The sequence below is a fragment of the Lissotriton vulgaris genome, chromosome 7 (assembly GCF_964263255.1).
Source record: "Lissotriton vulgaris chromosome 7, aLisVul1.2, whole genome shotgun sequence".
Taxonomy (NCBI): domain Eukaryota; kingdom Metazoa; phylum Chordata; class Amphibia; order Caudata; family Salamandridae; genus Lissotriton; species Lissotriton vulgaris.
Genome location: NC_141695.1, coordinates 148,362,345 through 148,387,460, shown reverse-complemented (window position 1 = coordinate 148,387,460; position 25,116 = coordinate 148,362,345). Strand labels below are relative to the sequence as shown.

At 45.1% G+C, this 25,116-nt stretch overlaps 1 protein-coding gene across 1 annotated transcript in view; it reads right to left on the bottom strand.

Annotated features, from left to right (window-relative positions):
• LOC147701028 (phospholipase A2 inhibitor and Ly6/PLAUR domain-containing protein-like) overlaps window positions 1-25,116 on the bottom strand; it is a 207,752-nt gene that overhangs the window by 93,416 nt on the left and 89,220 nt on the right. The window contains exon 4 of the mRNA XM_086929840.1: window positions 14,326-14,475. Coding sequence (XP_086785966.1) covers window positions 14,326-14,475 — 150 coding nt within the window. The remainder of the gene's footprint in view (window positions 1-14,325; window positions 14,476-25,116) is intronic.

Genomic DNA, 25,116 nt, shown 5'->3' with positions numbered 1-25,116 from the left:
TGAAAATAGTGTGAAGTTTAAAACACTTACCTACATGCACAAAATAAATCTGGAATGGCCCCGAACTACCTTTGTACATTGGACAGACCTTACATCCCATCCAGAATTTTAAGATCGGCTTCTCAAGGAAGATTAGCCGTCCCGAAATACAAACTGGCCCGGATGGGGGGAAAATCTTTCACATATTTAGGGTCGTCTTTTTGGAATTCACTCCCAGTCACGCTCCTAAATGAAACCAACTACACCACTTTCCGCAAGTCGCTTAAAACCTGGCTGTTCGATAAATAGGATGCCTGGGTGTTCTTTGTATTGGCTTTCTGCCGGGAAACCCTTTTTGGGTAGCTGTTGCGCAATATAAATGTAAAAACTAACTTTAAAAACGAACTATTGGTTAGGTTAAGCTTCTCAAGGGGGGGTTGAGGAGGCCCAGACCAATCTTTGTTTTAAAAGTAATTGCAGGCTAGCAAAGGCGAAGCTTCTACTGTAAGTTAAATCCAACTCAAGCCCTGATATATTCAATTGTAGGGCCTGGCATAGGCATATTTTGTTTAGGGCCAAAATGGAGCAGGAAAATTCCTTATTGTCCCAATTCAATGAGGCCCTGATCTCTAAAGATAGCCCGATGCATCTGTGCCCCCGCCAACATTTTTAAAACAACGAAGCACAGGCTTTCACACTTCTTTAGTAATCGGCCCCCGGGTAGGCCAGGTCCCAGGGGCATTTAGAAAATCAAGGAGGGGACGCATGGGCCTCCCCTCTGAGGGTTTATTAATGGCTCAAGGCTTATCACCTCTCTGGGGTTAAGCATTGTTATGGGGGCCCTTTTAGACAACCCTGTGCCCCTGGGACTACCACCTCTGCAGGGCATTATCAATGTGTAATGGGGCTACCTTGTAGTGTAGTTCCTATTTTCCCTATAGGCCCTGCGCATTGGAATAACATAAACAGTAGTATAGATGTAGAAGTGCGGTCTTCCAGGTCTCTACTGACTATGCTAAACTTAATTGGGTTTGTTACCAACTAGCTCAGAGGTCACTGGAAACTTTCTTGACTGAATAGGAAGTGATCAGCTTTCCTGGTACAGACAAGAAGGGATTCAGTTTTCCAACAACCGCATAAACATGACAACTTTGCTCCTTAGAATAAGAATCAATCTCTAGAGTTGTGTGAAACAATAGACAGTATTTTACTCAATCAGTTGTGCAGATTACTTTCACCAAGATGCAGAGAAATAGAGAGACGGGCGTTTTCAATAAAAAGGTATTATTTGTTGAACAGTCTTTCTTCTCATGCAAGAGAAATGAATTGCCACAATTGCAAGACTAGTTATTATAAAAAGTGAGTACAGTAAAATGAGGATTGCGAAATAATACTGTAAAAGCATTGATATGGTTTCTTGGCCATACAATGGTTAAAATGAATAAAATATATACATTCATATATACATTTGACTAACGTACTCAACTGGTGCTTCTAACTATGCCTCCCCCAGTGTACCTGACCTAAGCCTAATACTTGGGAGGGAGTAAGTAAGTAGCAGTTTTAGTTAAGTTGGTTTTGCCAAGGTTTGCTTCAAGAATTCTCTCTAAGGGTTTAGTCAACACCATACCTCTGAAATAGAATGTTGGAGGTCTTGTATCTCCTTCCAGGACTCGATATCCCAGTCACTTGCAAGAGTAGGCTGGAAACGCCAGAGCTGGATTTTCTCGGCAAGAGAAAAGACAGTCAATCAATCAATCAAAGACATTTATAGAGCGCACTACTTACCCGGAGGCACTCAAGGCGCTTGGGGTGAGGGGATGCTGCTACTGCTTGAACAGCCAGGTCTTGAGCTTCTTCCTGAAGAAGAGGTGGTCTTGGGTCAGGCGCAGGTCGGGAGGGAGGGAGTTCCAGGTCTTGGCGGCCAGGTAGGAGAAGGACCTTCCTCCTGTTGTCGTTCTTCGGATGCGGGGGACGGCGGCGAGGGCGTGACTGGCTGATCGGAGATGGCGTTTGGGAGCGTAGAAGTTGATGCGGTTGTTGAGGTAGCTTGGGCCTTGATCATGTAGGGCTTTGTGTGCGTGGGTGAGGAGACGGAAGGTGATTCTTTTGTTGACGGGGAGCCAGTGCAGGTCTTTCAGATGTCCGGAGATGTGGCTGTGTTGTGGGATGTCGAGGATGAGTCTGGCTGAGGCGTTCTGGATCCGCTGGAGTCTCTTCTGGAGCTTGGCGGTGGTTCCGGCGTAGAGGGCGTTGCCGTAGGCCAGTCGGCTGGTGACGAGGGCCTGGGTGACCGTCTTCCTGGTCTCGGTGGGGATCCACCGGAAGATCTTCCGTAGCATGCGCAGGATGTTGAAGCATGACGAGGAGACGGCGTTGACTTGTCTGGTCATGGTGAGGGAGGAGTCCAGGATGAAGCCCAGGTTGCGTGCGTGGTCTGTCGGTTTGGGTGTGGTGCCCAGGGCGGGGGGCCACCAGGAGTCGTCCCAGGTGGAGGGCGAGGAGCCCAGGATGAGGACTTCCGTCTTGTCTGAGTTCAGTTTCAGGCGGCTGGTCGTCATCCACTCGGCTACGTCTTTCATCCCTTCGTGAAGGTTGGCTCTGGCCGCGGCGGGGTCGTTGGTCAGAGAGAGGATCAGCTGGGTGTCATCAGCGTAGGAGATGATGTTGAGGTTGTGTTGGCGTGCGATGGCCGCGAGGGGTCTCATGTAGACGTTGAAGAGGGTGGGACTCAGCGAGGATCCTTGAGGGACGCCGCAGATGACTTCGGTATTTACAACAAGGGGTGGTGAGGGACAGAGTCTCTGAATTAAGCAGAAAGCTCTCACCCGGTCAAGAGATCAGGGCTAGATCCAACACCGTTTTTTAGCTCACTGCACCATCCCAGTTTCAGAACCTGGCTGTATGCAAATTAGTCTGTTCCTGTCCCAGTGCATGATGGGAACAGGGCAAACCAAACTACAAAAGCCAATTCTTACACTGGGAAGGAAACAAGCTCCCGGGGACCGGTTTCTGGCATTACAGCCGTCTTCGGCCCGGTTTGCTTGAATCCTGATGGTGCAATGAGCAAGGGTCTCACATCTGAGAATACCCTTCCACGCTTAGGGTGGACAAAAATATTTACAACAAGGGGTGGTGAGGGACAGAGTCTCTGAATTAAGCAGAAAGCTCTCACCCGGTCAAGAGATCAGGGCTAGATCCAACACCGTTTTTTAGCTCACTGCACCATCCCAGTTTCAGAACCTGGCTGTATGCAAATTAGTCTGTTCCTGTCCCAGTGCATGATGGGAACAGGGCAAACCAAACTACAAAAGCCAATTCTTACACTGGGAAGGAAACAAGCTCCCGGGGACCGGTTTCTGGCATTACAGCCGTCTTCGGCCCGGTTTGCTTGAATCCTGATGGTGCAATGAGCAAGGGTCTCACATCTGAGAATACCCTTCCACGCTTAGGGTGGACAAAAATATTTACAACAAGGGGTGGTGAGGGACAGAGTCTCTGAATTAAGCAGAAAGCTCTCACCCGGTCAAGAGATCAGGGCTAGATCCAACACCGTTTTTTAGCTCACTGCACCATCCCAGTTTCAGAACCTGGCTGTATGCAAATTAGTCTGTTCCTGTCCCAGTGCATGATGGGAACAGGGCAAACCAAACTACAAAAGCCAATTCTTACACTGGGAAGGAAACAAGCTCCCGGGGACCGGTTTCTGGCATTACAGCCGTCTTCGGCCCGGTTTGCTTGAATCCTGATGGTGCAATGAGCAAGGGTCTCACATCTGAGAATACCCTTCCACGCTTAGGGTGGACAAAAATATTTACAACAAGGGGTGGTGAGGGACAGAGTCTCTGAATTAAGCAGAAAGCTCTCACCCGGTCAAGAGATCAGGGCTAGATCCAACACCGTTTTTTAGCTCACTGCACCATCCCAGTTTCAGAACCTGGCTGTATGCAAATTAGTCTGTTCCTGTCCCAGTGCATGATGGGAACAGGGCAAACCAAACTACAAAAGCCAATTCTTACACTGGGAAGGAAACAAGCTCTCCTTTCTGGTAAAGAATTGGCTTGGTAGTTTAGTCTGCCCTGTTCCCATGATGCACTGGGCCAGGGACAGACTGATTTGCATATAGCCAGGTTCTGAGCTGGGATGGGGCAGTGAGATAAATAACGGTGATGGATCAAGCCCTGATCTTTGGACTGGGTAAGAGTGGTCTGCTCAATTCAGACACTCTGTTCATCACCACCCCCTTTTGTAAATCGATTTTGGCCACTATAGGTGTGGCAGGGTATACTCAGACATGAGTCCCTTTCTCACTGCTCCATCAGGATTCAAGCAAGCCGGGCCGAAGAGGCTGAAATGCCAGAAACCGGTCCCCGGTAGCTTGTCTCCTTTCTGGTAAAGAATTGGCTTGGTAGTTTAGTCTGCCCTGTTCCCATGATGCACTGGGCCAGGGACAGACTGATTTGCATATAGCCAGGTTCTGAGCTGGGATGGGGCAGTGAGATAAATAACGGTGATGGATCAAGCCCTGATCTTTGGACTGGGTAAGAGTGGTCTGCTCAATTCAGACACTCTGTTCATCACCACCCCCTTTTGTAAATCGATGACTTCGGTGGCCTCTGACTTGAACGGTGGTAGACGGACTCTCTGTGTTCTTCCGTCGAGGAAGGAGATGATCCATTCCAGTGCCTTCTCCTGGATTCCGACATTGCTGAGGCGCTGCACTAGGGTGCGGTGGCAGACAGTGTCGAATGCCGCGGAGAGGTCTAGGAGGATGAGGGCCGCTGTTTCTCCGTTGTCCATCAGGGCTCGGATGTCATCGGTGGCAGCGATGAGGGCGGTCTCGGTGCTGTGGTTGGCTCGGAAGCCAGACTGTGAGGGGTCGAGGGATCCATTCATCTCGAGGAAGGCGGCCAGCTGTTTGTTGACGGTCTTCTCGATGACTTTGGCTGGAAACTGGAGGAGCGAGATGGGGCGGTAATTCTTGAGTTCGGTGGGGTCCGCTGTAGGTTTCTTTAGTAGGACGCTGAGTTCGGCGTGCTTCCAACTCTCCGGGAAGGTGGCGGTGTCGAAGGAGGTGTTGATGATGTCCCGCAGGTGGGGTGCGATGACAGCGTCGGCCTTGTTGAAGACGTGGTGAGGGCAGGGGTCGGTCGGAGATCCGGAGTGGATGGAGTTCATCATGCGGACGGTGTCTTCGGTGCTGATCAGAGTCCAGGCGCGGAGGGTGGTGGTGGGGGGCGGTGGTTCGGTCGTGGCGTGCGTCGGTTGAGTGCTGAAGCTGTTGTGTATGTCCGCGATCTTGTTGTGGAAGTAGGAGGCGAGGGAATTGCAGAGGTCTTGCGATGGGGTGATGTCGTTGTTTCTGGCGTTGGGGTTGGAGAGCTCTTTCACGATGTTGAGGAGTTCCTTGCAGTTGTGTGCGTTGTTGTCCAGCCGGTCCTTGAATGCAGTTTTCTTGGTGGCGCAGATCAGTTGTTGGTGCTTCCGGGTGGCAAGCTTGAGGGTGGTCATGTTGTCCGGTGTTGGTTCCCTTCTCCAGGCTTTCTCGAGGGCTTGGCAGTTCTTCTTGGAGCTCTTGAGTTCGTCGGTGAACCATGGGGCCTTCTTGCTGCTGGGTCTGCTGGGCGGGGTCCTCAGTGGGGCGAGTTCGTCCGCGCAGTTCCTGGGGTTCGCTGAGCTGGCGGGAGGGTGCTGGCTCCAGGAAGCGGCGAGCTGGTCGGCTGTGATCTTGTTCCAGCTTCTTCGAGCAACCTGTTGCTGGTGGTGGTGGATCGTCGTTTTTCTGAAGGTGAAGTGGACGCAGCTGTGGTCCGTCCAGTGGAGTCCAGTGGCGTGGCTGAAGGCGATGTCTTTGCTGGATGAGAAGACGGCATCGAGTGTGTGTCCGGCGAGGTGGGTGGGGGTGGACACCAGCTGCTTGAGTCCGAGGTTGGCGAGGTTGTCGAGCAGGGTGATGGTGTTGCGGTCGTTGTTGTTCTCCAGGTGGAAGTTGAGGTCCCCCAGGAGGATGTAGTCAGCGGAGGGGAGGGAATGCGGGCTGATGAAGTCGGCGACAGCATCTCTCTCAGCGCGTCGAGGAGGAGGAGGGGCAGCGTCCGTGGGCAGCTTGCATCTGCTGGGCTCTGCAAGGGACAGCTATTCTGCTCCTGTATTTACCACACCATCGCTATCATCGATGTCGTTGAGGCAGCGTTTGCTTAAGGCAATGTTGGTAATATTTATACCTTAAAGGTGCCTTGTTTGACGTAAGTTTTTGGACATAAGACGTCAATAAAGATGTCACTAGGAAGTGATCGTCTCTCAGTGCTCATTAGAGTTCTATTACTAATGAAAACATAGCAAACGGGGCTTTCCCAGGTTGCTGAGTTTTATCTTGTTGAAGAACTCGGAGTGTAATCTAGGAATCTTAGATAGTGGCTTCTGCTGTGTCATTTGCTCTAATGAGCTGCAGAGGAAGAGATTCTGAAATGTGGCTCTGATCGTGTTAGGCCAGAGACGAGTTTCTGAAATATCGCTCTTGATCGTTTATGCCATTATAGGGGTACAAATATGGATTATAGCCGTATAGGGGCATAAGGTCACAGTATTGATCTTGTCCTAGATTAGAACCCGACAACCTCAGGAACCCCACTGGGCCCTGGGGACCACCACGTCCCTGGGTCCAACTTGGTTTTCAGCCTCCGGGTCCGTCACCTCCCTGGGGCAGCCCATACAAACATCATAGGAGGGGGCCATGCAGCCCCTCTCCAGGAACCATAGATGGCCCTGGGGACTGCCACCCTCCCAGGGCCAGCACCTGCTATATCCTGGGGTCCTCAGACCCTGGACATAGCTGTTTTCTGTGGTATGGCAGGAGCCACCAAGCCTCAGCAAAAGCTCCGCTTCCAAAATGAAAAAGTTCAGAAATACTCTTGCTTGCTGGAAGCTGAGTTGGCTTGCTTTTAGACACAGGGAGCTGCATGTTTAGCAGGGGGATGGGGCCCATGGGGCCAAATCTATCCAGACAAGGGGGGCCATGCAGCCCTCATCACCCATTACAAAATAAAAAATAACAAAAATTGCAGCGGATTTGCGGATCCTCCATAAATTTGCGGCAAGGTTTAAAAAAACATTTTTGGCCTAATTTGGGGTCCCTCTGGCCTAGGCATCAGGGTTGAAACATATGCACAAACTACTCAAAAAGTAGCACTTTTTCGGAATCTTTCATGGAGATTCATCATACGGCGCCAAAGTAATTAGCAAGAGAAAAATGCATTTCCTAAAGAAATGTAATTATGAATATATTCACTGAAAAAAAACAGGCTTCAGGGACGTTATAGTTAGGCTGACATTTCACACATACAAAATCAGAAAAATTCAGCCATTATAGTTAGCTGAGCTAACTGTAACTCGCACCCCTCAATGCACCGCTGATGAAGTCACATGCGAGTGTTTTTAAAAAGTTTAAGAATGTAATATGCATATATGCCAAAGTGTATTCACAGAATGAGTGGGTGTATGTGTCTGTATGGATGATTTTTTGGGTCCGTGACTGATTGTATGAGTGAGTGATTAAATGTCTTAGTAAATGTATGGGTGAGTAAATAATCTGTGTCAATGTGTATATCAGTCAATCAGATGGTGTGTAAGTGGTTGCATGGGTTGGCGAGTAGGTACATGAGTGTCTTTATGGTTTATTGATTAGTTGTCTGAGTACTTGTATGGGTACCTGATTGTCTGTGTGGGTGGGTGAGGGGCTGAGTAACTCCCTGTATGGATGTTTGAGTGAGTGAATCCCTGGGTGTATGGGTTTGTAAGTGTATCTGTGAGGGATGGAATGGTTGAGTGAGTATGCGTTGGGCTGTGTCAGTGAGTGTATGGATGTCTCAGTGGTATATGGGTGAGTAACTGCATATGCGAAAGGCAGTATATGTGAGTGTTGGAGTATATAACTGACTGTATGTGTGAGTGACAGAGTGTGAGACCACTCTGCAAACGCACCTCCTGGTGCACTACTGGTTGAGGGATGAAGCCCCTTTGGATGCAGAGTGTCCTTGGAGGCCAAGAACCCCTGCTGTTACCTTCAGTAAGTCCTACACGGCAGGATTTTTAAGAGCTGGTCAGAGACCCGCCCCCTTTCTACACCACTCTGCAAATGAACCTTCTGGTGCACTTCTGGTTGGGAGATGAAGTAACTTCATATGTCAAAGGCAGTATATGTGAGTGTTGGAGTATATACGTGACTGCATGTGTGAGTGACAGAGTGTGAGAGTACCTTTATGGGTGAGTGTGTGCTTGTGGCAGTGATTGTAGAAGAGAGTAAATATGTGTTACTATCTGTATGAATAAGTGAGGTGGTGTGTGAATAACCATATAGGTGAGTAAATGGCAATGTGATAGATTCTTTGGGTTACTGACTAGGTGTGTGAGTAACTGTGGATGAGTGGCAGTGAGTGCATCTATCAGGGGCTCTATTTTTGAGTGACTGCGTGTATGAGTAACTGAGTTAGTGAGTAGATGTGTGTGTAGACCTATAAATCAGTGAGTGGGTATGTACTAACTAGTATTAGTGTCTATGGTTTCAAAAATGGTGTGTGTATTGTAGAGTGGTTGTATGAAAGGTTATATTATTGTGTGAGGAGGTGCATCAGATATTAAGTTGATGTCATCAGTGATGTCATCAATGATTGCATCAGTGATGTAATTTTGAGATGTCATCAGTGACGTCACTGACCATGTCATGAGTGATATATTATGTGACGTAATCAGCAGTATATTTCGGGTCATGAGTTATAGTTAGCTCTGCTAACTATAACTGCTGAATTTATCTGGTTTGGTAGGAGTGAAATATCAGCCTAACTATAACGTCCATGAAATCTGTGCTTTTTTCATTAAATATCGAAGGTTTTTTAAAAGCTAATTTTTAACTATAATGTCCCTGAAACCTGTGTTGTTTTCAGTGAATTTCTAAGGTTTTTTTAATTGCCTATTTTTACCTATGCCTACATAGTTAGAACTTGTTCAGACAGAGGAAGAAAGGCACAGAAAGAATCAAGAGAAGTGCAGAAAGATGGAAGAGAGATGCAGAAAGAGGCCTACTTTTGACTGTACATTTCCACAGACTCATACAAAGTAGCTTGATCACTAATCCCTCTCTCAAGATGTCTTAAAACTCACTTTTCTCTTGAAGGTTCACTATTCATCGACTGCTCAGAATGTTAGGCCTACCAAATGTTAAACAGCAATTCTAACTATATCACTGCTGTAAGTCTGACCAAGTTTAAGGTATGCATGCATGTGTTTGTGCTTTTACCTAGTGACATGTTACATAAAAATAAGCATAAAAATACCTGAATACAAGTGTTTCAAACATCATACTCTGTAAATTTGTGCACAAGAATGTGTATGTATTTATTTCTGCTCATAATACAGGGCACTTGAGTATTCAATAGAATATTTGAGGGGCTCTATAACACCCTATATACATAAGACATGTCTGTATTTGGAACCGAATGCAGTCATGAGAGCATGCAGACCTTTAAACGTGACAGCTTCCACTTCCCATTTGGATATAGAAACAGGCAATAGAAGTAAAGAAAGGAACAAGAAAAAAGCAGCAAAAAAAAGTGGTGCAGAAAGAGTAAGAAATGTGCAGAAAGAAGCAAGATAAGTGTAGAAGGAGGCAGGAGGGGACCAGAAAAAGGCAAGGGGGTGCAGAAAGAAGCAAGAGAGGTACAGAAAGAAGTGAGAGCTGCAGAAAGAGAGAAGAGGGTGCAGTAAGAAGCAACAGAGACACAGAAAGTAGCAAGAGTGGTTTCACACCGTTAGTACCAATTAAACACCCACATTTAGCAACAGGTTTCAGGGTTGCAAAACGCATTCCTCCACACTGTAACACTTGTTGCTGTATTTATGGTAACATTTGAGCCATTTGAGGTAGAAACAATGTTTTTTTTGTTCAAATCTGCAGATTATGCAGGAGATGATGGATTATTTGGCAAATGTTGAAAATGTATAATAATGAGAAAATCAGTGCAGCTGAACAGTTGCATAATTACAGTGGTCCTGCTCATACCTCTGACTAGATCCAGAAGTGCTCCTCAGTTGTGCCTTTTATTTTGTGTCTCATTGAGTTTGTCGTTTAGCTTCCATGGAGACGAGTTAGACTAAACCCGAGGTCACCAGTCCACAACACAGACTACCATACCACATCATTACTCTCCATAACACATTTTCCCACTCTACATAATTCCTATGTACTAAATGCCACCTACTTCCTATCCACATAATTTATCTGCACAACATACCACATAATTCCACTACACACAATGTACATCCACTCCATAAAACATAGCCAATAGCTCTAACTCTCGCAAAGGCAAGCCCTTTTACATTGCAAATGGTTCTTTAACTAATAGTTGCATTTGCAGAGTGGTGGAGAAAAGGGGCTGGGCCTCCGATCAGCACTCAGGAATTCCGCTGCATAGGACTTACACGAGGTACCAGGAGGACTTCATGGCCCCTAAAGTCCCTCAGGAATAAAGAGGACTTTATCCCCCAATCAGTAGTGTGCCAGAAGGCCCGTTTTCAGAGTAGTGGAGAAAGCTGGCATGGCCACCAAAGACCTGTTGGCAATTCTACTATGCAGGACTTACTAGGGTAACAGGAGGGGTAGTTAGCCCACAAGGGCATCCAGTTGGGGCATCTACCTCTCCTATTACCTCCAGTAAGTCCCACATAGCGGGATTCATTCAAGTTCTCATAGCAGGCCATGCCCCCTTTGCCCACCACTCTGCAAACCCACTCTCTGGAGTGCTCTAGAATAGGGATTGAAGTACCTTTCACTGCTCGGGATCCTTAGGGGCCAACTATTGTACCTGTTACCTTCAATAAGCCCCACACAGTGGGAGTTGTGAGAGATGGTTACAGGCCATGCTCCCTCTCTCCACCACTTTGCAAACACACCTCCTAGCTTGCTCTTGATTGGGGGTTAAGTCCCCTTGCCTCCTGACGGTCCCTGGAGGCCAACTAGCCCTCCTGTTACCTCTAGTAAGCCCCACACAAGTGGATTGCTGCCCCCTCCCAGGCCATTTTTGACCCTGGTTTCCCCATCCCCTGGGGAATGGCCATTTTTGAAAAAAAAGAAATGATCATTTTCAGGGAAGGGGCCCCCCCCTCCAGGCTGCTTTCGGTCCTGGAAACCCCCTCCTCCGGGGCTTAGCCTTTTTCAAAAAATTTATATTATTTTTAGGGAGTGTGGGCTGTGTGGCCCCTCTCTTGGGTAATTGTTAGTCCTGGGAACCCCATCTCCTGGGGCATGGCCATGTTTAAATGGATGGCGGGGAATCCTGAAGGCCGCCACGATCCCAGCTGGCTGCTGCCCCCGGTGGGGGCCACCATAGCTTTTTACCCCCAGGGAGCTGCTACCATGCAGACCCTGGGGGTAGAAAGCAAAGTGTACTCACTTTGAACAAGCAAGAGCAAAGTGTACTCTCTTGTTCAAAGCTAGTACACTGTTTGCTATGGCATGGCAGGAGCAGTGCTCTCGCTCTGCCATAGCAAACTGCAATGTTCCAGGGGTGGGCAACCAGGGACATTGCTGGAGCTGGCCATGGGGTTAGTGGTCCGCACGGCCATGAAGGGCTCCTGTACGGAGCAGCATGGTCCCCCTCCATCTTGTTTAAAGCTCCGGGAGGTGGTGGTCTCTGGGACCATGTGGGGTGTCATGAGCCCCCCATAAAAAAAATCATTTGAGAGCCCTGGGGAGATGATAGCCCCCAGGTCTGCAGGGTGCACATGTAATCAGTATGGCCCTAGGGAGGTGGTGGTCTCCATCCCCATATTTTGTCATTGCCCCCAGGAATTGGCCCACCCAGCGGCCTGATTAAATGTATCACAGGAGACCGCGCTTTGATTTTGTTTTGGGGGGCGGAATTCACGCACCCTACTAGAATCTGCCTTATTTTTTTCATTTAAAATGCTTTTCTGGGCTCTGGTGGTCCATGTGGGACCCCCTGATCAGGCCTAGGGGTTCAGGGTGTTTCTGTGCAGATCCCTTTTCTTTTTTTTACCTTTTTACTTGGTTCAGCCGAGTCACAAAATAGCAGCCAACTGGTTTGAAGTGTTGGCAGCCAATCAGAAGTCAGGTCATGGTCAGGAGGGTTCGCGGATCCACCGTGTTCACCAGATACTATTTTTTTTTAATGTCTGAATTTCTCAGGCACTACCAAGCAGATTTACACCATTTAAAGCAAAGAGTGCACTCTGGACCCGGACCAAGAGCACCTTTCTGCCAAATGTGTTGTAATTCCGTTCAGGAGTTCGGGCTGTAGCTGCGACAAAAGTTTCCTATGTTAAATTAACATGGAGAAAACGTGTTTTGGGACCCCCTTTTATCTTGACACCCACTCGGCAAATCACCCTGAAACTTTCAAGACAGGAACTGACCGGAGCACCCCATTAGTTTTAAAAATGTCATGAAGATTTGTTAAACCATTGTCCAAACTACAACTACCTACTGGCAACCGCCAGTAGGTAATATATATATATTAAGCACTTAGCCTGGGTCTGTGTCTGCTTGCTGTTTTGAGGATAGAAGTGACGGTGGAAAGCAGCTTTTCTGATATATACATATACATACACATATATATATATCATCCAACAAGAAGGGTCCTACCGGGGTTTGCTCCCTCGTCAGTTGGCGCGTTTGCCGACGAACCCAAAGGCCGGTTCAATTCAATTCCAAAATTCACAAGTTGATTGATAAGCACAATGCACACTCAGGGGTTATTCTATGCCATGAAGTTCTTTATTCCAAGATAAATCTACGCGTTTCGCCAAAAAGTTGGCTTGATCACACGATGATCGTGTGATCAAGCCAACTTTTTGCCGTGCGCGTTGTGCTTAACAAGCAACTTGTGAATTTTGATGCATATATATATATATATATATATATAAGACCGCCAGAGGACCTGGATCTACGTTGGGAGGAGCGAGGTATTCAACTTCGGTGGGGCGTCCAGTCCGCATTGACTGCCCTGGCCCAGCAGCTTGCCTTGGTACACTGGCTGCAGCGGCTATAAGGGGACTCAGGACAGCGGCCGTTGACTTTCTTTCTTCCCGAGGCATTGAACCTTTCATCACCTACCTGTTAACCAGCGGGACCCACAGTCTACCTCATTCCCCCACGCCATCGACCCAGCTGTGCCGGTACAGTGCCCTCTGGGAGTTGAAGTCCAGCATGGTAACGGACTCAAACAGGATGTGTCGACCACATTAGGGGGAGGAGCGTCAGGTGCTGGAATAATGTATTAAGCAGGAAGGAACATTTGTGAATAGGACATGCTGCAGTGCTGGGCGCTGAAGAAGGCTACAGATGCCGAAATGCATTCGCCGCCATTGCTGAATTGAGGAATAAACGAGCTGTCTGACCTGCAATCCCCTTGGCCTCCGCGTTCTTCTTTGAGGGATGTTTGTGCTATATATATATATATATATATATATATATATATATATATATATATACACACACACACAGATACACACCCATACACATATGTTACCTAAGCTTACCATGCGTGGTAGAGGCATATGCGTGATAAGGATGTTTTCCCTCAGGGTCAGCACTTCAACTACAAAGCATATTCCGTAACCACAAAACTCTAACTCAAGCCAATTTCTTTAATGTGTCAGAGATTCTGCAGTCTACCAGGGGCTGGTACTCCCCTAAGGCAGGGGAGCATCGCCCCACTGCTCCGAGAGCAGTGGAAAAAGGCAAAATAAAATGATAATAACAATGTTATTATCATTTTTTTGTAGCTACGGGGCTGAGTAAGTTCAGGGCAGGGCTGGTGGCACAGGGAGGAGGAGTGGTTTGCGCACTTAAGTGAGCATGATGGTTTGGCCAGATGTCTTGAGTCTACCAAACAGACATGCACACTTTGAATGTTCTCCACCAATCTGTAGTACACAGCCTGGGTGGAGAACATGAACAGGCTCCCAGACCACATCTTGGCTTTGCGGCATTGTGATTGGCTTAGGGTAGCCTCTGTGCTTCCTGCTTCTTCTGGAGTGAGGAAGAGAAGTGGATAGATGACAAGGAGATATGGTGGAAGAGGTAAGGTTTTTTTCAAACTCGGCCATATCAACCCTTGTTCCTTACCAGCTGCCACTGCAGTCTACAGTGTCAAAAAAACTAAATTATTCAATTATCAACAAAGCAGAACATTTGTCACCACACCAGACATAAAATGGACACTACTAACACATATTTCAGAATATTTGAATGGACCTTCCAATAGCTAGGATCCAAACCTCCTGCTGCCGAGCAGCTGCTAGGTGACAGCCAAACAAGAGGGATGCACGTACCTGGTCTCTGGGCTTTCCCACGAAATTTGAAGCACTCTGTCTGCCGTCCCACACATTTGATAAATTTATCAGTTTTACATTCCTCAATGGTGTCTTTTTTGAAGCAATCCGGGCACTTCTTTCCATTGGAGGTCAAGTTCATAGGAGGAGCTAAAAAACCGGCAGAATAAAAGAATTAGCCGTCTACCCTTTCAAAGTAAGTAACAAAAATCACTGAAGGCACCCACATCGTAAAACATAAATTACAGAAGGGAAACGTCACTCTGTATTTATATTAACATTTTTTTTTTATTTCAAAAGATTTTATTAGAATGGTTTTACATATACAGTACAGAGACAGAATGTGTGGGCAGCCTAAGGTGGTTTGAGAGAGCCCAGGTAGGTGTCTAAGGAATACAACATCTCGCCCTTTGAGCACACGTTGGGTGAGTGTTTTAGTGTTATGTTGTCTGCCCCTCTTAGGAAAGTAATCCAGTTGAACCATCTTTTGAAGGTTGCTTTCTCTGTGTCTTTCCAATTAGATAGGATAGTTTTCACAGCAGCTGTAAGCAGGAGGTCAATCAGTTGGCTATCACTTTTTGACTGGATTTCTGGAGCCATGAAAGTGGTGACTACACCAAGGAAGTCTGGTTGAAGTGAGTACCCTATTATTTTATTCTGAATTCCTTTATTCCTTTCCCAGAATATCCTGACTTTGGAGCAGTAGAAGATAAGGTGCGCTAAGTCTTATTTTTGTTAATGGCAATTCCAACACAGGCCGCTATTACGGAGCCCGGCAGCCACAAGGAGAGCTGGGGCCCAGTAGGATTTATGAAGAAGCCAGTATTTAGTTTGTGCTAGGATTGGGGTGACTATTCTTTGCTGCTGATGTCCAGAGGTGTAACTTTTCCGTCTCACTAAAGTGTCTACTGTGTTGGGCTTCCCAATAAGCTATTGTTTTGGGGTTTAACCTTGAAGTTTTCGGGCTCAGAAGTTTATATAAGTGCAACGTTTGGTGGCCAATTTTGTTTAAGTTAGCCATGTATTGGAGAATTGATGGGACTTCTTTGTTTAGGTCTGCTCTTGTGAGGGCCGCCCTAATTCTTAGAAAACTGTAGAGTTCTATATCCGGTAGATTATGCTTTTGTTTTAGGTAGGCAAATGTGAGCCGGGTATTTTTCCTCTCTAGTTGGTTGGCAGGTTTAATTTGTCTAGGAGGCTAGCTCCCCCATCGGTTTTAAGGCCCTTGTCTTTACTATAAAGGCCCTCATAGAAGTGTTTAAAGACCCAGAGGATTTCTTTGTTTGATGTTTGAGATGTTATATTAGTGTCTGTTATTGCCGCAATGGTATGTTGCCATTGTTTGCTCTTAAGGTATGAGGCTAGTGCTTTCTGTGCTCTGTTTACTGTACATAGGTCTATTGCTTTGGACTTGTTATTCCACATACCCGCCATTTTTCTTAGTATCTTGTTGAGTTCGTATTTCTTCCTGTGAAAGTGTTTTTGTCTTGTTAGGTCGGAGCTATGGAGCAGTTCTAGGTTCTTAATCTGTCCTTAGAGTTCTAGAACTTTTTTATTTCTGTCTTTATTCATTCTGGATTTAATGCCTAGTATTGTAGTCCCTGATTGTGGCCTTGATGGCGTTCCAGAGTGTGCCTTTATCTATGCCAGGTTTATCGTTGTACTCTAAGTACTCTTTTATGGCCTCCTCTATCTCAGCTACATTAGCTGCTTTTTTAAGGATGTCGCTGTTGAATCTCCACCTGCAGCTTGTGCATTTGTTATGTCGTCCATTGAGCGTTAGACTGATATGGAAATGATCTGATATTGTTCTCGGTCCAATTTCTGTATGTTCTATAAGGTTTGTGTGTGTGGATGAAATAAGGATGTAGTCGATCCTGCTGTATGAGCTGTGTGGGTGAGAATAGAAGGTGTAGTCCGTAGTGTCTGGGTGTTGAAGTCTCCAAGGGTCATTAAGTTGGAGCTTGGAGCACAGATTCTTAAGGGTATTCTGCACATGAGAGCGGGGGTTGTCTCTTGGCGGGTGTCTGTCTATGACGTGGTCTAGGACCTGATTGAGATCCCCTGCTACAATCAGTAGGTCATCTTGGGGGAGCATGTTTAGCCTGTTCTCAGCATTTTCCCAAAAGGCATTGTCATCCATGTTGGGGCCGTAAATATTGGCAATGTGGATCGTTTCCTCTCCACGCTTGAAGCTAGCTATTAGCATTCTCCCTTCCTCGTCAGCGTGGCACTCATGCAATGTTAGTCTCGCTTTCTGGTTTATTAGTGTTATTACTCCTCTCTTTTTGCGTAATACTGGCGAGCAGAAGGTTTGCCCTATCCAGTTCGCCTTCAGTCGTTGTGCGTCCTCTGCTGATAGTTTAGTTTCTTGGAGCACGCACACATCGCTCTTTAGCTTTGTCAGGTACTTAATAGTTTTCCTTCTCTTGACAGGGTGGTTGAGCCCTTTAACAGTAAGCAAGACTACTTTTGGATTTGAAAGTAGTTGTGTTTAAAAGTTCTGTGGCCAAGAAGCACCGCAGCCTAGTGATAAGGCTCACATCTCGGGCAAATCTGTGGATTCCATCAACTCAAGTAGAAAGATAAAGTAGGCCTGGCTCTGAAAGTCCTAGTTACACTGACATTTTCACGGATTGCCCTTTTCCTAATCACCTACCCACAGTAAGTAGAAACCGGTTGAGTGTTTTGGATGGGAGGCAAGGTGTTACCTTGTGGCGTTAGCAGGAAGTGAATCAGTGCATGATGTCACTTCCTATAGTGCCCATGCCTTCATGCTGTGTTAACGTGTTTGCCCTATTAAAACAGTATTCAAAAAACAAACTTTACAATATTACCCAAGTTGCAAAACCCTTTTGTAAAAATTTAACTTCTCACCATTAGATTCATACCCTTGTCCAATTCATGAAACCAGCGTAACAAATCTGACCTCTGCTCCAATTATTTCCTTGTACATTTAAAGTATATTTCTGCCTTTTGGAGACCAGGGACCTAAGCACAGAGGATAGAATTTAATCTGTGAGGGCAAGGGAGCAAAACACTCCATCACTCTGATGGAGCATCATCCTCCAAACCTAGGGGTAGATTTCCAAACATTTTGCACTGGGTTAGCGTCACACAAATCCACAAGTCTGTGGGTGTTTTAAGATCATTCCATTGCCATCTCCATGACACACCCACTTGGTTATGTTGTTGTTAAATGTGCCATAACATCATATTTTCCAGAGTTGCATGTGCCTTGAACATTGCTAGAATTCCACTGATTATGTGAAAGGAGGCAGAATATAGAATCATAATTGATTTTATATTCACCCAAATTGACTTTAGATGTCCAAACCTTTCGAAACAGTGTCCAGTCCTTTCCCTTTTGTCTGTACAAAACCATGTTCTTATTACTGTAACATTGATTATAAATTTAATTTTTACATTGTTTTGGGAGCTGAAAGAGTAATATTATACTGTGAAGCTGTATAGTGACACAAACGTGCACTTCTCAATGATTACTTCATTTTGGATTAATTTATTTTAAGTCTGGCTTAGAGACAACTTCAGTTGCCCTACCAGCCTCACAGTTTCTCAAAATAATACAATTGATATGCAGTTTAACCACCGGAAAATTAGTTTTTTGATCAACCTGCTTCAGTCATTGGTCGGCAGTGTGCCAGTATATGTTGGTTCAGTCCACAGATCAGCACACATACAGCAGTGCAATGGTTTTACCCATAGACTTTGTAAAGGCAATCTCTAACTTCACATTCAAAGGAATTCAGACCCTAATTAATGCATGCCCAGCAAATCCTGCATCTGTAGAGAAACTGAGTATAGACAGCAGTGACTGGTCTGCTGTGTCAATACTAACAGAGGGCACTCAATTATCTTCAAACAGACAGAGTACAAGCTATTCACTGCCAAGTATTGTTTTGTTTTATTGCCAGCATATTTGCACGTCATCTTTTTTTAAAATTTCTTGTTAAAATTCCAAACACATACTTGCAAATCAAAATAGAACCACTTCTGCATGTCGGATTGGACTGTGTTTTTGTAGGCGAGTGGGCCTTGTTTTTTTAGATTCTGGGCAGTACATCACTTTGGAGGTAGAGAGGATCTTCGGGCTGTAGTGTAGTCTTAATTATCTGCTATTGTGGTTCTGAAAATTATGGACCCTGCTATAATGTGGTACCGAAGCCCAACACTCGTGTCAGAAAATATCATCATACCATGACGAATTTGGTATTGGCAGACCGGTAATGATTAGGACATTATAACTGTGCATTTGCGTCATGATTGAGTGACGAGAACACCCCTAAATCATACTTCCTGTCTTGAACCCTCGGTTCCATTTTGTGAGCGGCATCCATCTTGTGGTTGCCCTTACATAGTCAATTGACCAAGGCCGAATTCGAGCTGAAAGGACACGTCCACCTTTCCTGGCTCCTCTGTGACCTGGGCGAGCTGCCTTCACTGCCTCCAGCCAAACTTGTTCGGCCAGTCCCCAACCCAGTGGCCGAGCAAGATTAGCATCAAGGCACAACATGTCATAAACCGTTTTTCCCATACAAACCACGTTTTATCATACACACACCTGTCCCCGTTTCTTCTTTATGGCTAGTTTTACAAGGAGCAGGTGCCCGATTTTATTGGGGTTTCATCGATATCTGATGGAAGTTCTGGGCCTGGCCGGGTAATCTATCACGAACTGGACAAACGAAAATATGGGCTTGCGATCATGACTTTGCTTTTTCTTTATTGTGAAAATATGTTTATGGTCGAATTGTAAAACCAAGAATTTTTGCCTGAAGTGTAATATCGTGTATAAAAAGAGAAGGCCGGCTCTGTAAAAACGAGCAGTCTCCTGAGAATATACACACTGTGTTGTTGTACTTCTAGGACGCTTGTTACTTGGTTGCAGCCAATAAATTCGATCTTTGACTTCACCTAGAAGACTCGTGTTTCTGTGGTCTGAATCAGGAAAGTACTCGAGGTCTTTGGGTGTTGCCCCTGACACCGCTGGGTTACCGGATCAGTACCGGTTCTGAAAAACCCAGTGCCTCACTATGGGCAGTCCTAGTGGATCTTTGCACCAGTGCCCATTTTCAGCGATGCCTCATCTGAAACAACTCTGCTTCTTTTAAGTTTGCTAGTGGTTGTTCTGACATTCCTCTCTGCACCGTGAGAACATGCAGATTTGTCACACAGGAATGTCGGTATCACTTTAGCAACAATCTCAGTAATGGACTCTGTAGTATTCTGTCCACGCGCGCCTCTGGCCATTCTATCAGTATCTGCCTTGCGCTGCCTGTTGGCGCACGAGCCAAGCTCATGTTGACAGGGTACACAGTCAAAATATCGAATCTTTAATTTCGACTTACACTTGTATCGAGTTGCTAATATCGAAGGGACAGAATATCGATGTCCAGAATATCGATGGCCAGAATATCGACCCTAAGGTAAGTAATATCGAAATTACTTATATCGATAGCATATATATCGATGTAAGTAATTTCGATTTACTAATATGTGTTAGAAATGTTAGTTAAGTATTTAAATTAATTATTATAATATGTGTTTAATATGTTTTTATAAATAAAAAAAATATAAAGTAAATTATATGTTTTACTACCAGAGCGGGTTGTGGGTTTATAGGGGAATAGGGTGGGAAGTAATTTATTTGTAATTAAATAATTATTTTTTAATGATTAATTTATTTTGCAATTAAATATTAATTGGCAATGAATTATTTTAATTGATTAATTGATTAATTAATTGATAATTTATGTATATTTTTAAGTAAATTATATGTTTTACTACCAGAGCGGGTTGTGGGTTTATAGGGGAATAGGGTGGGAAGTAATTTATTTGTAATTAAATAATTCTTTTTTAATGATTAATTTATTTTGCAATTAAATATTAATTGGCAATGAATTATTTTAATTGATTAATTGATTAATTAATTGATAATTTATGTATATTTTTAAGTAAATTATATGTTTTACTACTGGAGCGGGTTGTGGGTTTATAGGGGAATAGGGTGGGAAGTAATTTAATTGTAATATTAATTAATTTTGGGTAAAGGAGTATTTTTAGGGTTCAGGGTCAGTTTTCAGTTCTTGGGTAAAGGGGTATTTTTTGGGTTCAGGGTCAGTTTTCAGTTTTTGGTAAAGGGGTATTTTTAGGGTTCAGGGTCAGTTTTGGGTTTTTGGGTAAAGGGGTATTTTTAGGGTTCAGGGTCAGTTTTCAGTTCTTGGGTAAAGGGATATTTTTTGGGTTCAGGGTCAGTTTTCCCTACTGTTGCACCCACTGGAGTGGGAATAGTAATTTTAACCCCTACGCTATCCAACACTTTCCCTACTGTTGCACCCTCTGGAGTGGGAATAGTAATTTTTACCCCTACGCTATCCAACACTTTCCCTAATGTTGCACCCTCTGGAGTGGGAATAGTAATTTTTACCCCTACGCTATCCAACACTTTCTCTACTGTTGCACCCTCTGGAGTGGGAATAGTAATTATTGTTAAGTAAGTATATATTATATATGATTTGTTAATATTTTTTTTTTATTAAATATGTATTATTATTTTTTTTACCATTATTAAATATATTTAAATATGTTTAAGTAATTTATAAGTATTATTTACAGTATTTTTCATGTTATTTTAAACCAAAAAAAAAATCGATATATTTGACAACGATATTTTTAACATCGATATTATTTTTTCGATATTTTGGTACTTACCATGTTGTACATAGGGCATCGATATTCTTGCAATCGATATAATTACGCCGATATTTGTGTAGGTCGAAATTCTGTCTGTCGAAATTCTGTCATAGATCCGTTGACAGTTGGTCTCTAGACTGGTGACAGTTGTAATGTACAGTTGGAACTAAGCCAGCGATGTGCTTGCATGTGCAAGAGGCGTTATCTGTGGGATCTTCTCACCGGAACTTAATAAATCTACTCACCATCTTTTATGTCTCCTGTCATTACAACATTCATCTTGACGACGAGCAAGAAGAACAAAGGTCTCAGACAGAACCCACGTCATTGTGGAGGAGTCTGCATTTTCACACAAACTTCGCGAATTACGGTATCCACTTAAAATAACTGCTGGAGTGTCACAGAAGTGTCCACAGTCGACTACTAAACTCTTGCCATCTACGCGCATACCCGCTCTGCTGTCTGGCGGTTCCTCAGCATGGAGCATCTAAGAAGCCCTCAGCATATGCCCCGCCTGCCCGATGAAGAAATCTATGCTCGTAGGACGGCTGTGCTACACGTGATTGAGCTCAGCATACTCCCACCAGCCTTCAACGCATTCACTTCCTGACATTGTGAGGCAATGTCATTCGGAAAATCCTTGGCCGGTTGGCAGTTAACCCCTTCTAGACCGGAGATTCCTCATCAACAGTGTGCGGCTAGAGTTGAGCAGTTTCTTCACTTCTTATTAACCTGAGGTTCCGCTTCCACTTGCCACTCTGTTTTGTTTTCATGTTTGCTGCTATCAGCTCATTTCCAGGTCACCTTACCTTCAGGTACAGTTCATGATGTTACATTACAGCTCAAGTTCTACAGCGTGCACATCTACTTATGGTGACTTGCACACCTTACCACTTTGAAAAATATTTGGCTCTTTTGGTGTGAGCACGGCTAGGCAGTGACTCGCACACCTTTTACTACTGTTTCATAAATATTTATGTGTATCTTCTTCATGGTGACACGCACACCATTGATCCATAACCCAATGACATTGAGCGTGCACTTGTGTACAGTGACACTCAGTTCTGTTCCTAACTGTGATACGCACGTTGTTTTTTTATAATTCAATATAAGCACATATAGTAATGTTATGATACCTTCGCAACAGGTTCCCACATAAAAAAGGTACAAGAGTTAACGTTTCACAAGTTTGTGTCATTTTTAGTGGTATTCAACTTTCCTTCCTAAATTCAAGTTGTGGTCTACCAACCCCTCCTCACCATGCAAGCAGGTCACCCACCGCCAGCGTTTTTAGACTCACCTGGTGAACCGCCAATTAAATGACAACATTGGCTTGATGCTTTTGAGACCTATTTGGGCACTATAGGAGCACACAGATTTAGACCTGAAATGAAAAAGTTCCTACTATTACACTCACTAGGATTTGAAGGCAGGGCTACTATCAAGCATTCACCGGATGTTGTGGGTAAGGAAAATGAAGAAATTGATGAATATCAGAGTACCATTAGAAAATTAGCCTCCAGATATGATGTACAGCAAAGTGTTGTTCTTCAGACGTGTGCCGAAGAATGAGGAAGATGTAGACCCATACATCACTGCCCTTCAAAAAATAATTGCAGATTGTGAGTTTGAAACCTTTAGTGAGCAGTTGGTACGCGATCAGTTCATAAGCTAATGTTCTAATAGAACAATTAGACAAAAGCTCCTCTCCCTTGGGAACCCCTCTCTCAAAGAGTCCATCCGCATTGCCAAAAGCATAGAAACTTCACAGGTTTTAGTAAAGGAACTTGAAAACAAGTCAGCTGAGGTTGTTGCCCGTGTACGCATTACTATTTTTTTTTTAAAAGGAAACTTCTCCGAACATTTTTTGCAGATGGACAGCCATATGCTTTAGGTGCGGTAACTCAAATGTCCCAGGAACGGCAAACCCAGTCCAGCTAAAAATGTAGTTTGCAGGTTGTGACAGGGCAGCGGAAGCAGGGACAGTACCTGCAGGCCCCGGGGTCACCGCCAAAGGCACATTCCTGCTGGCCAGAAGGGAACGCTGCAAGTAGGAATTCGAAAGCCCAAATAGGGAGGCGGAGCCGGAGACGGGGATGTGCAGTGAGGACGGGAGAACTGCAGACAAGAACAGGACAGTTACCGTCAGTCAGCAGAGGACGGCAGCAGGCCTGACAGAGGTGAGAGAGACTGCACCCAATGCGCACCAGAGGAGAAGAGAACGGCAAGAGCACCAGAGGAGGAGTGGACACAATCGACCGGTAAGAGCCAGCAGTAGCAGACGGAGGTCGGAGGCTCAGCGTGAGGAGAAGGAGGGCACCCTTCAGGAAGGTGCTCTGTACGAGACAGCCATGACCCCGTTGCCTGTTCACGTTATCAGGCAAGTGACAGGAGGGGTCAGGGGAGTGCTGCGCAGCTGGGTGTTTTGTCGGGCGGTGTTCTTGCGTTATTGAGGGCCGGAAGCAAAGGAGGGGGCACAATTAAGACATGGTCTTGGGGGGACAATAAGCAGATGAGGGGTTCAGCTGAATAGATAGAAAAGGACAATAGGATTGTGTGGGCACTTAGGCATCAAGAGTAAGGCTTTACTCGTGGTACAGTTCCTCTCTCTCACGGGTGGGCTTCCCGCACAGTCCCCCCTCCACAGTCTAGCGTTGTGTAAAGGAAAATGACAAGCTACTTGTAAAACTCTGTGCACAAAAATGACGGTAGGAACAAGCCTTACAATCAAAGTTGGCCATTTTGATACAGTGTGTTAGGTTCACAAAAGAGAGCATGTCAAAATAGGATGTGCCAAAGACACTAGTGACGGTGATAATGAGGAGCTCTTGTCAGATATGAAAGATATGGTTCTTTTTGTCGCTGACGGTGAAATAAGGACAGGGGATCCCACAGAATGTATTGACCCCTATGCTAACATACTAGTAGGTGACAAGAAGATTCGCCTCCTCGTGGATTCAGGTGCACGCATCACCATGATTTCGGAGTCACTTTCTACAGCCAATTGGTGTGAGAGACAGTTATTTCCGGTTGATCGTGCTCCCTTGTCTTACGAATGACAAAAAAATCAACCTCCTAGGGTACTTTGAAGACATCACAGAATTTAAGGGTAGGCGCATTGAAGGAAAAGTCTGCGTAGCCGTACAAGGTTTGAACATTCTAGGGTGGTTCCATCAAGGGTTGTTTGATATGATGTCGTGTCCCGGTGCCAAAGAACAGGTGTTAGCCATCTGTGATTCCCCCCAAGTTGAAGATCTTTTGAACAAGTTCCCGAAAGTCTTTTCAGGCGAGCTGGGTAGAATAAAAGGGTTAAAGCACAGAATAAAAGTAAGAGATGGTGCCATACCCACAAAACACAAACTCAGAAGTGTACAGTTTACCATCAGAGAATATCTTGAGAGAGAACAGCCGAAACCTCTGATTGGTCATCTCCCTTAGTCATAGCACGCAAAAAGAACAATGAACTCAGAAACTGTATTGACTTGCGCAGTCTAAATAAAGAAATTTGGATTGACTCTCACCCCTTTCTTAACATCTCAGAAATGTTGACCATGGTAACTGGTGCTAAGATCTATAAAAAACTCGACCTTGCCTCCACTTACCACCAGGTTGTACTCGACAAAGAATCACACCACCTCACTGCATACAACTCACCCTTACCCTTAGGCATGTACCAATTCTGTTGTATTCCCCTTGATCCAGGCTTTGGCAGCTTCAGTCTTTCAGCGACTCATGACCAATCTTCTTAAAGGACTTAAGAACGTCACCATATTTCAAGATGATGTCCTTATTCACAGCATTGACCAGGCAACACATGGCGAAACATTGAGTCAAGTGCTTTCTAGATTCCAAGAATAGATTCTGTTGAATACCTTAGTCACACCATCACAAGTGCAGGGCTAACACCCAAACCCAGTCTGGTTCAAGCTATATTGGATGCTTCTCCTCCCAAAGACAAAACAGGAGTGAAATCACTACTTGTATTCACTGAGTTCTATTCTCGTTTCATTACTGATTACGCAACTAAGGTACGCCTCATTTGAAACCTGTTTAAAAACCAAACTGTTTTTGTGTGGG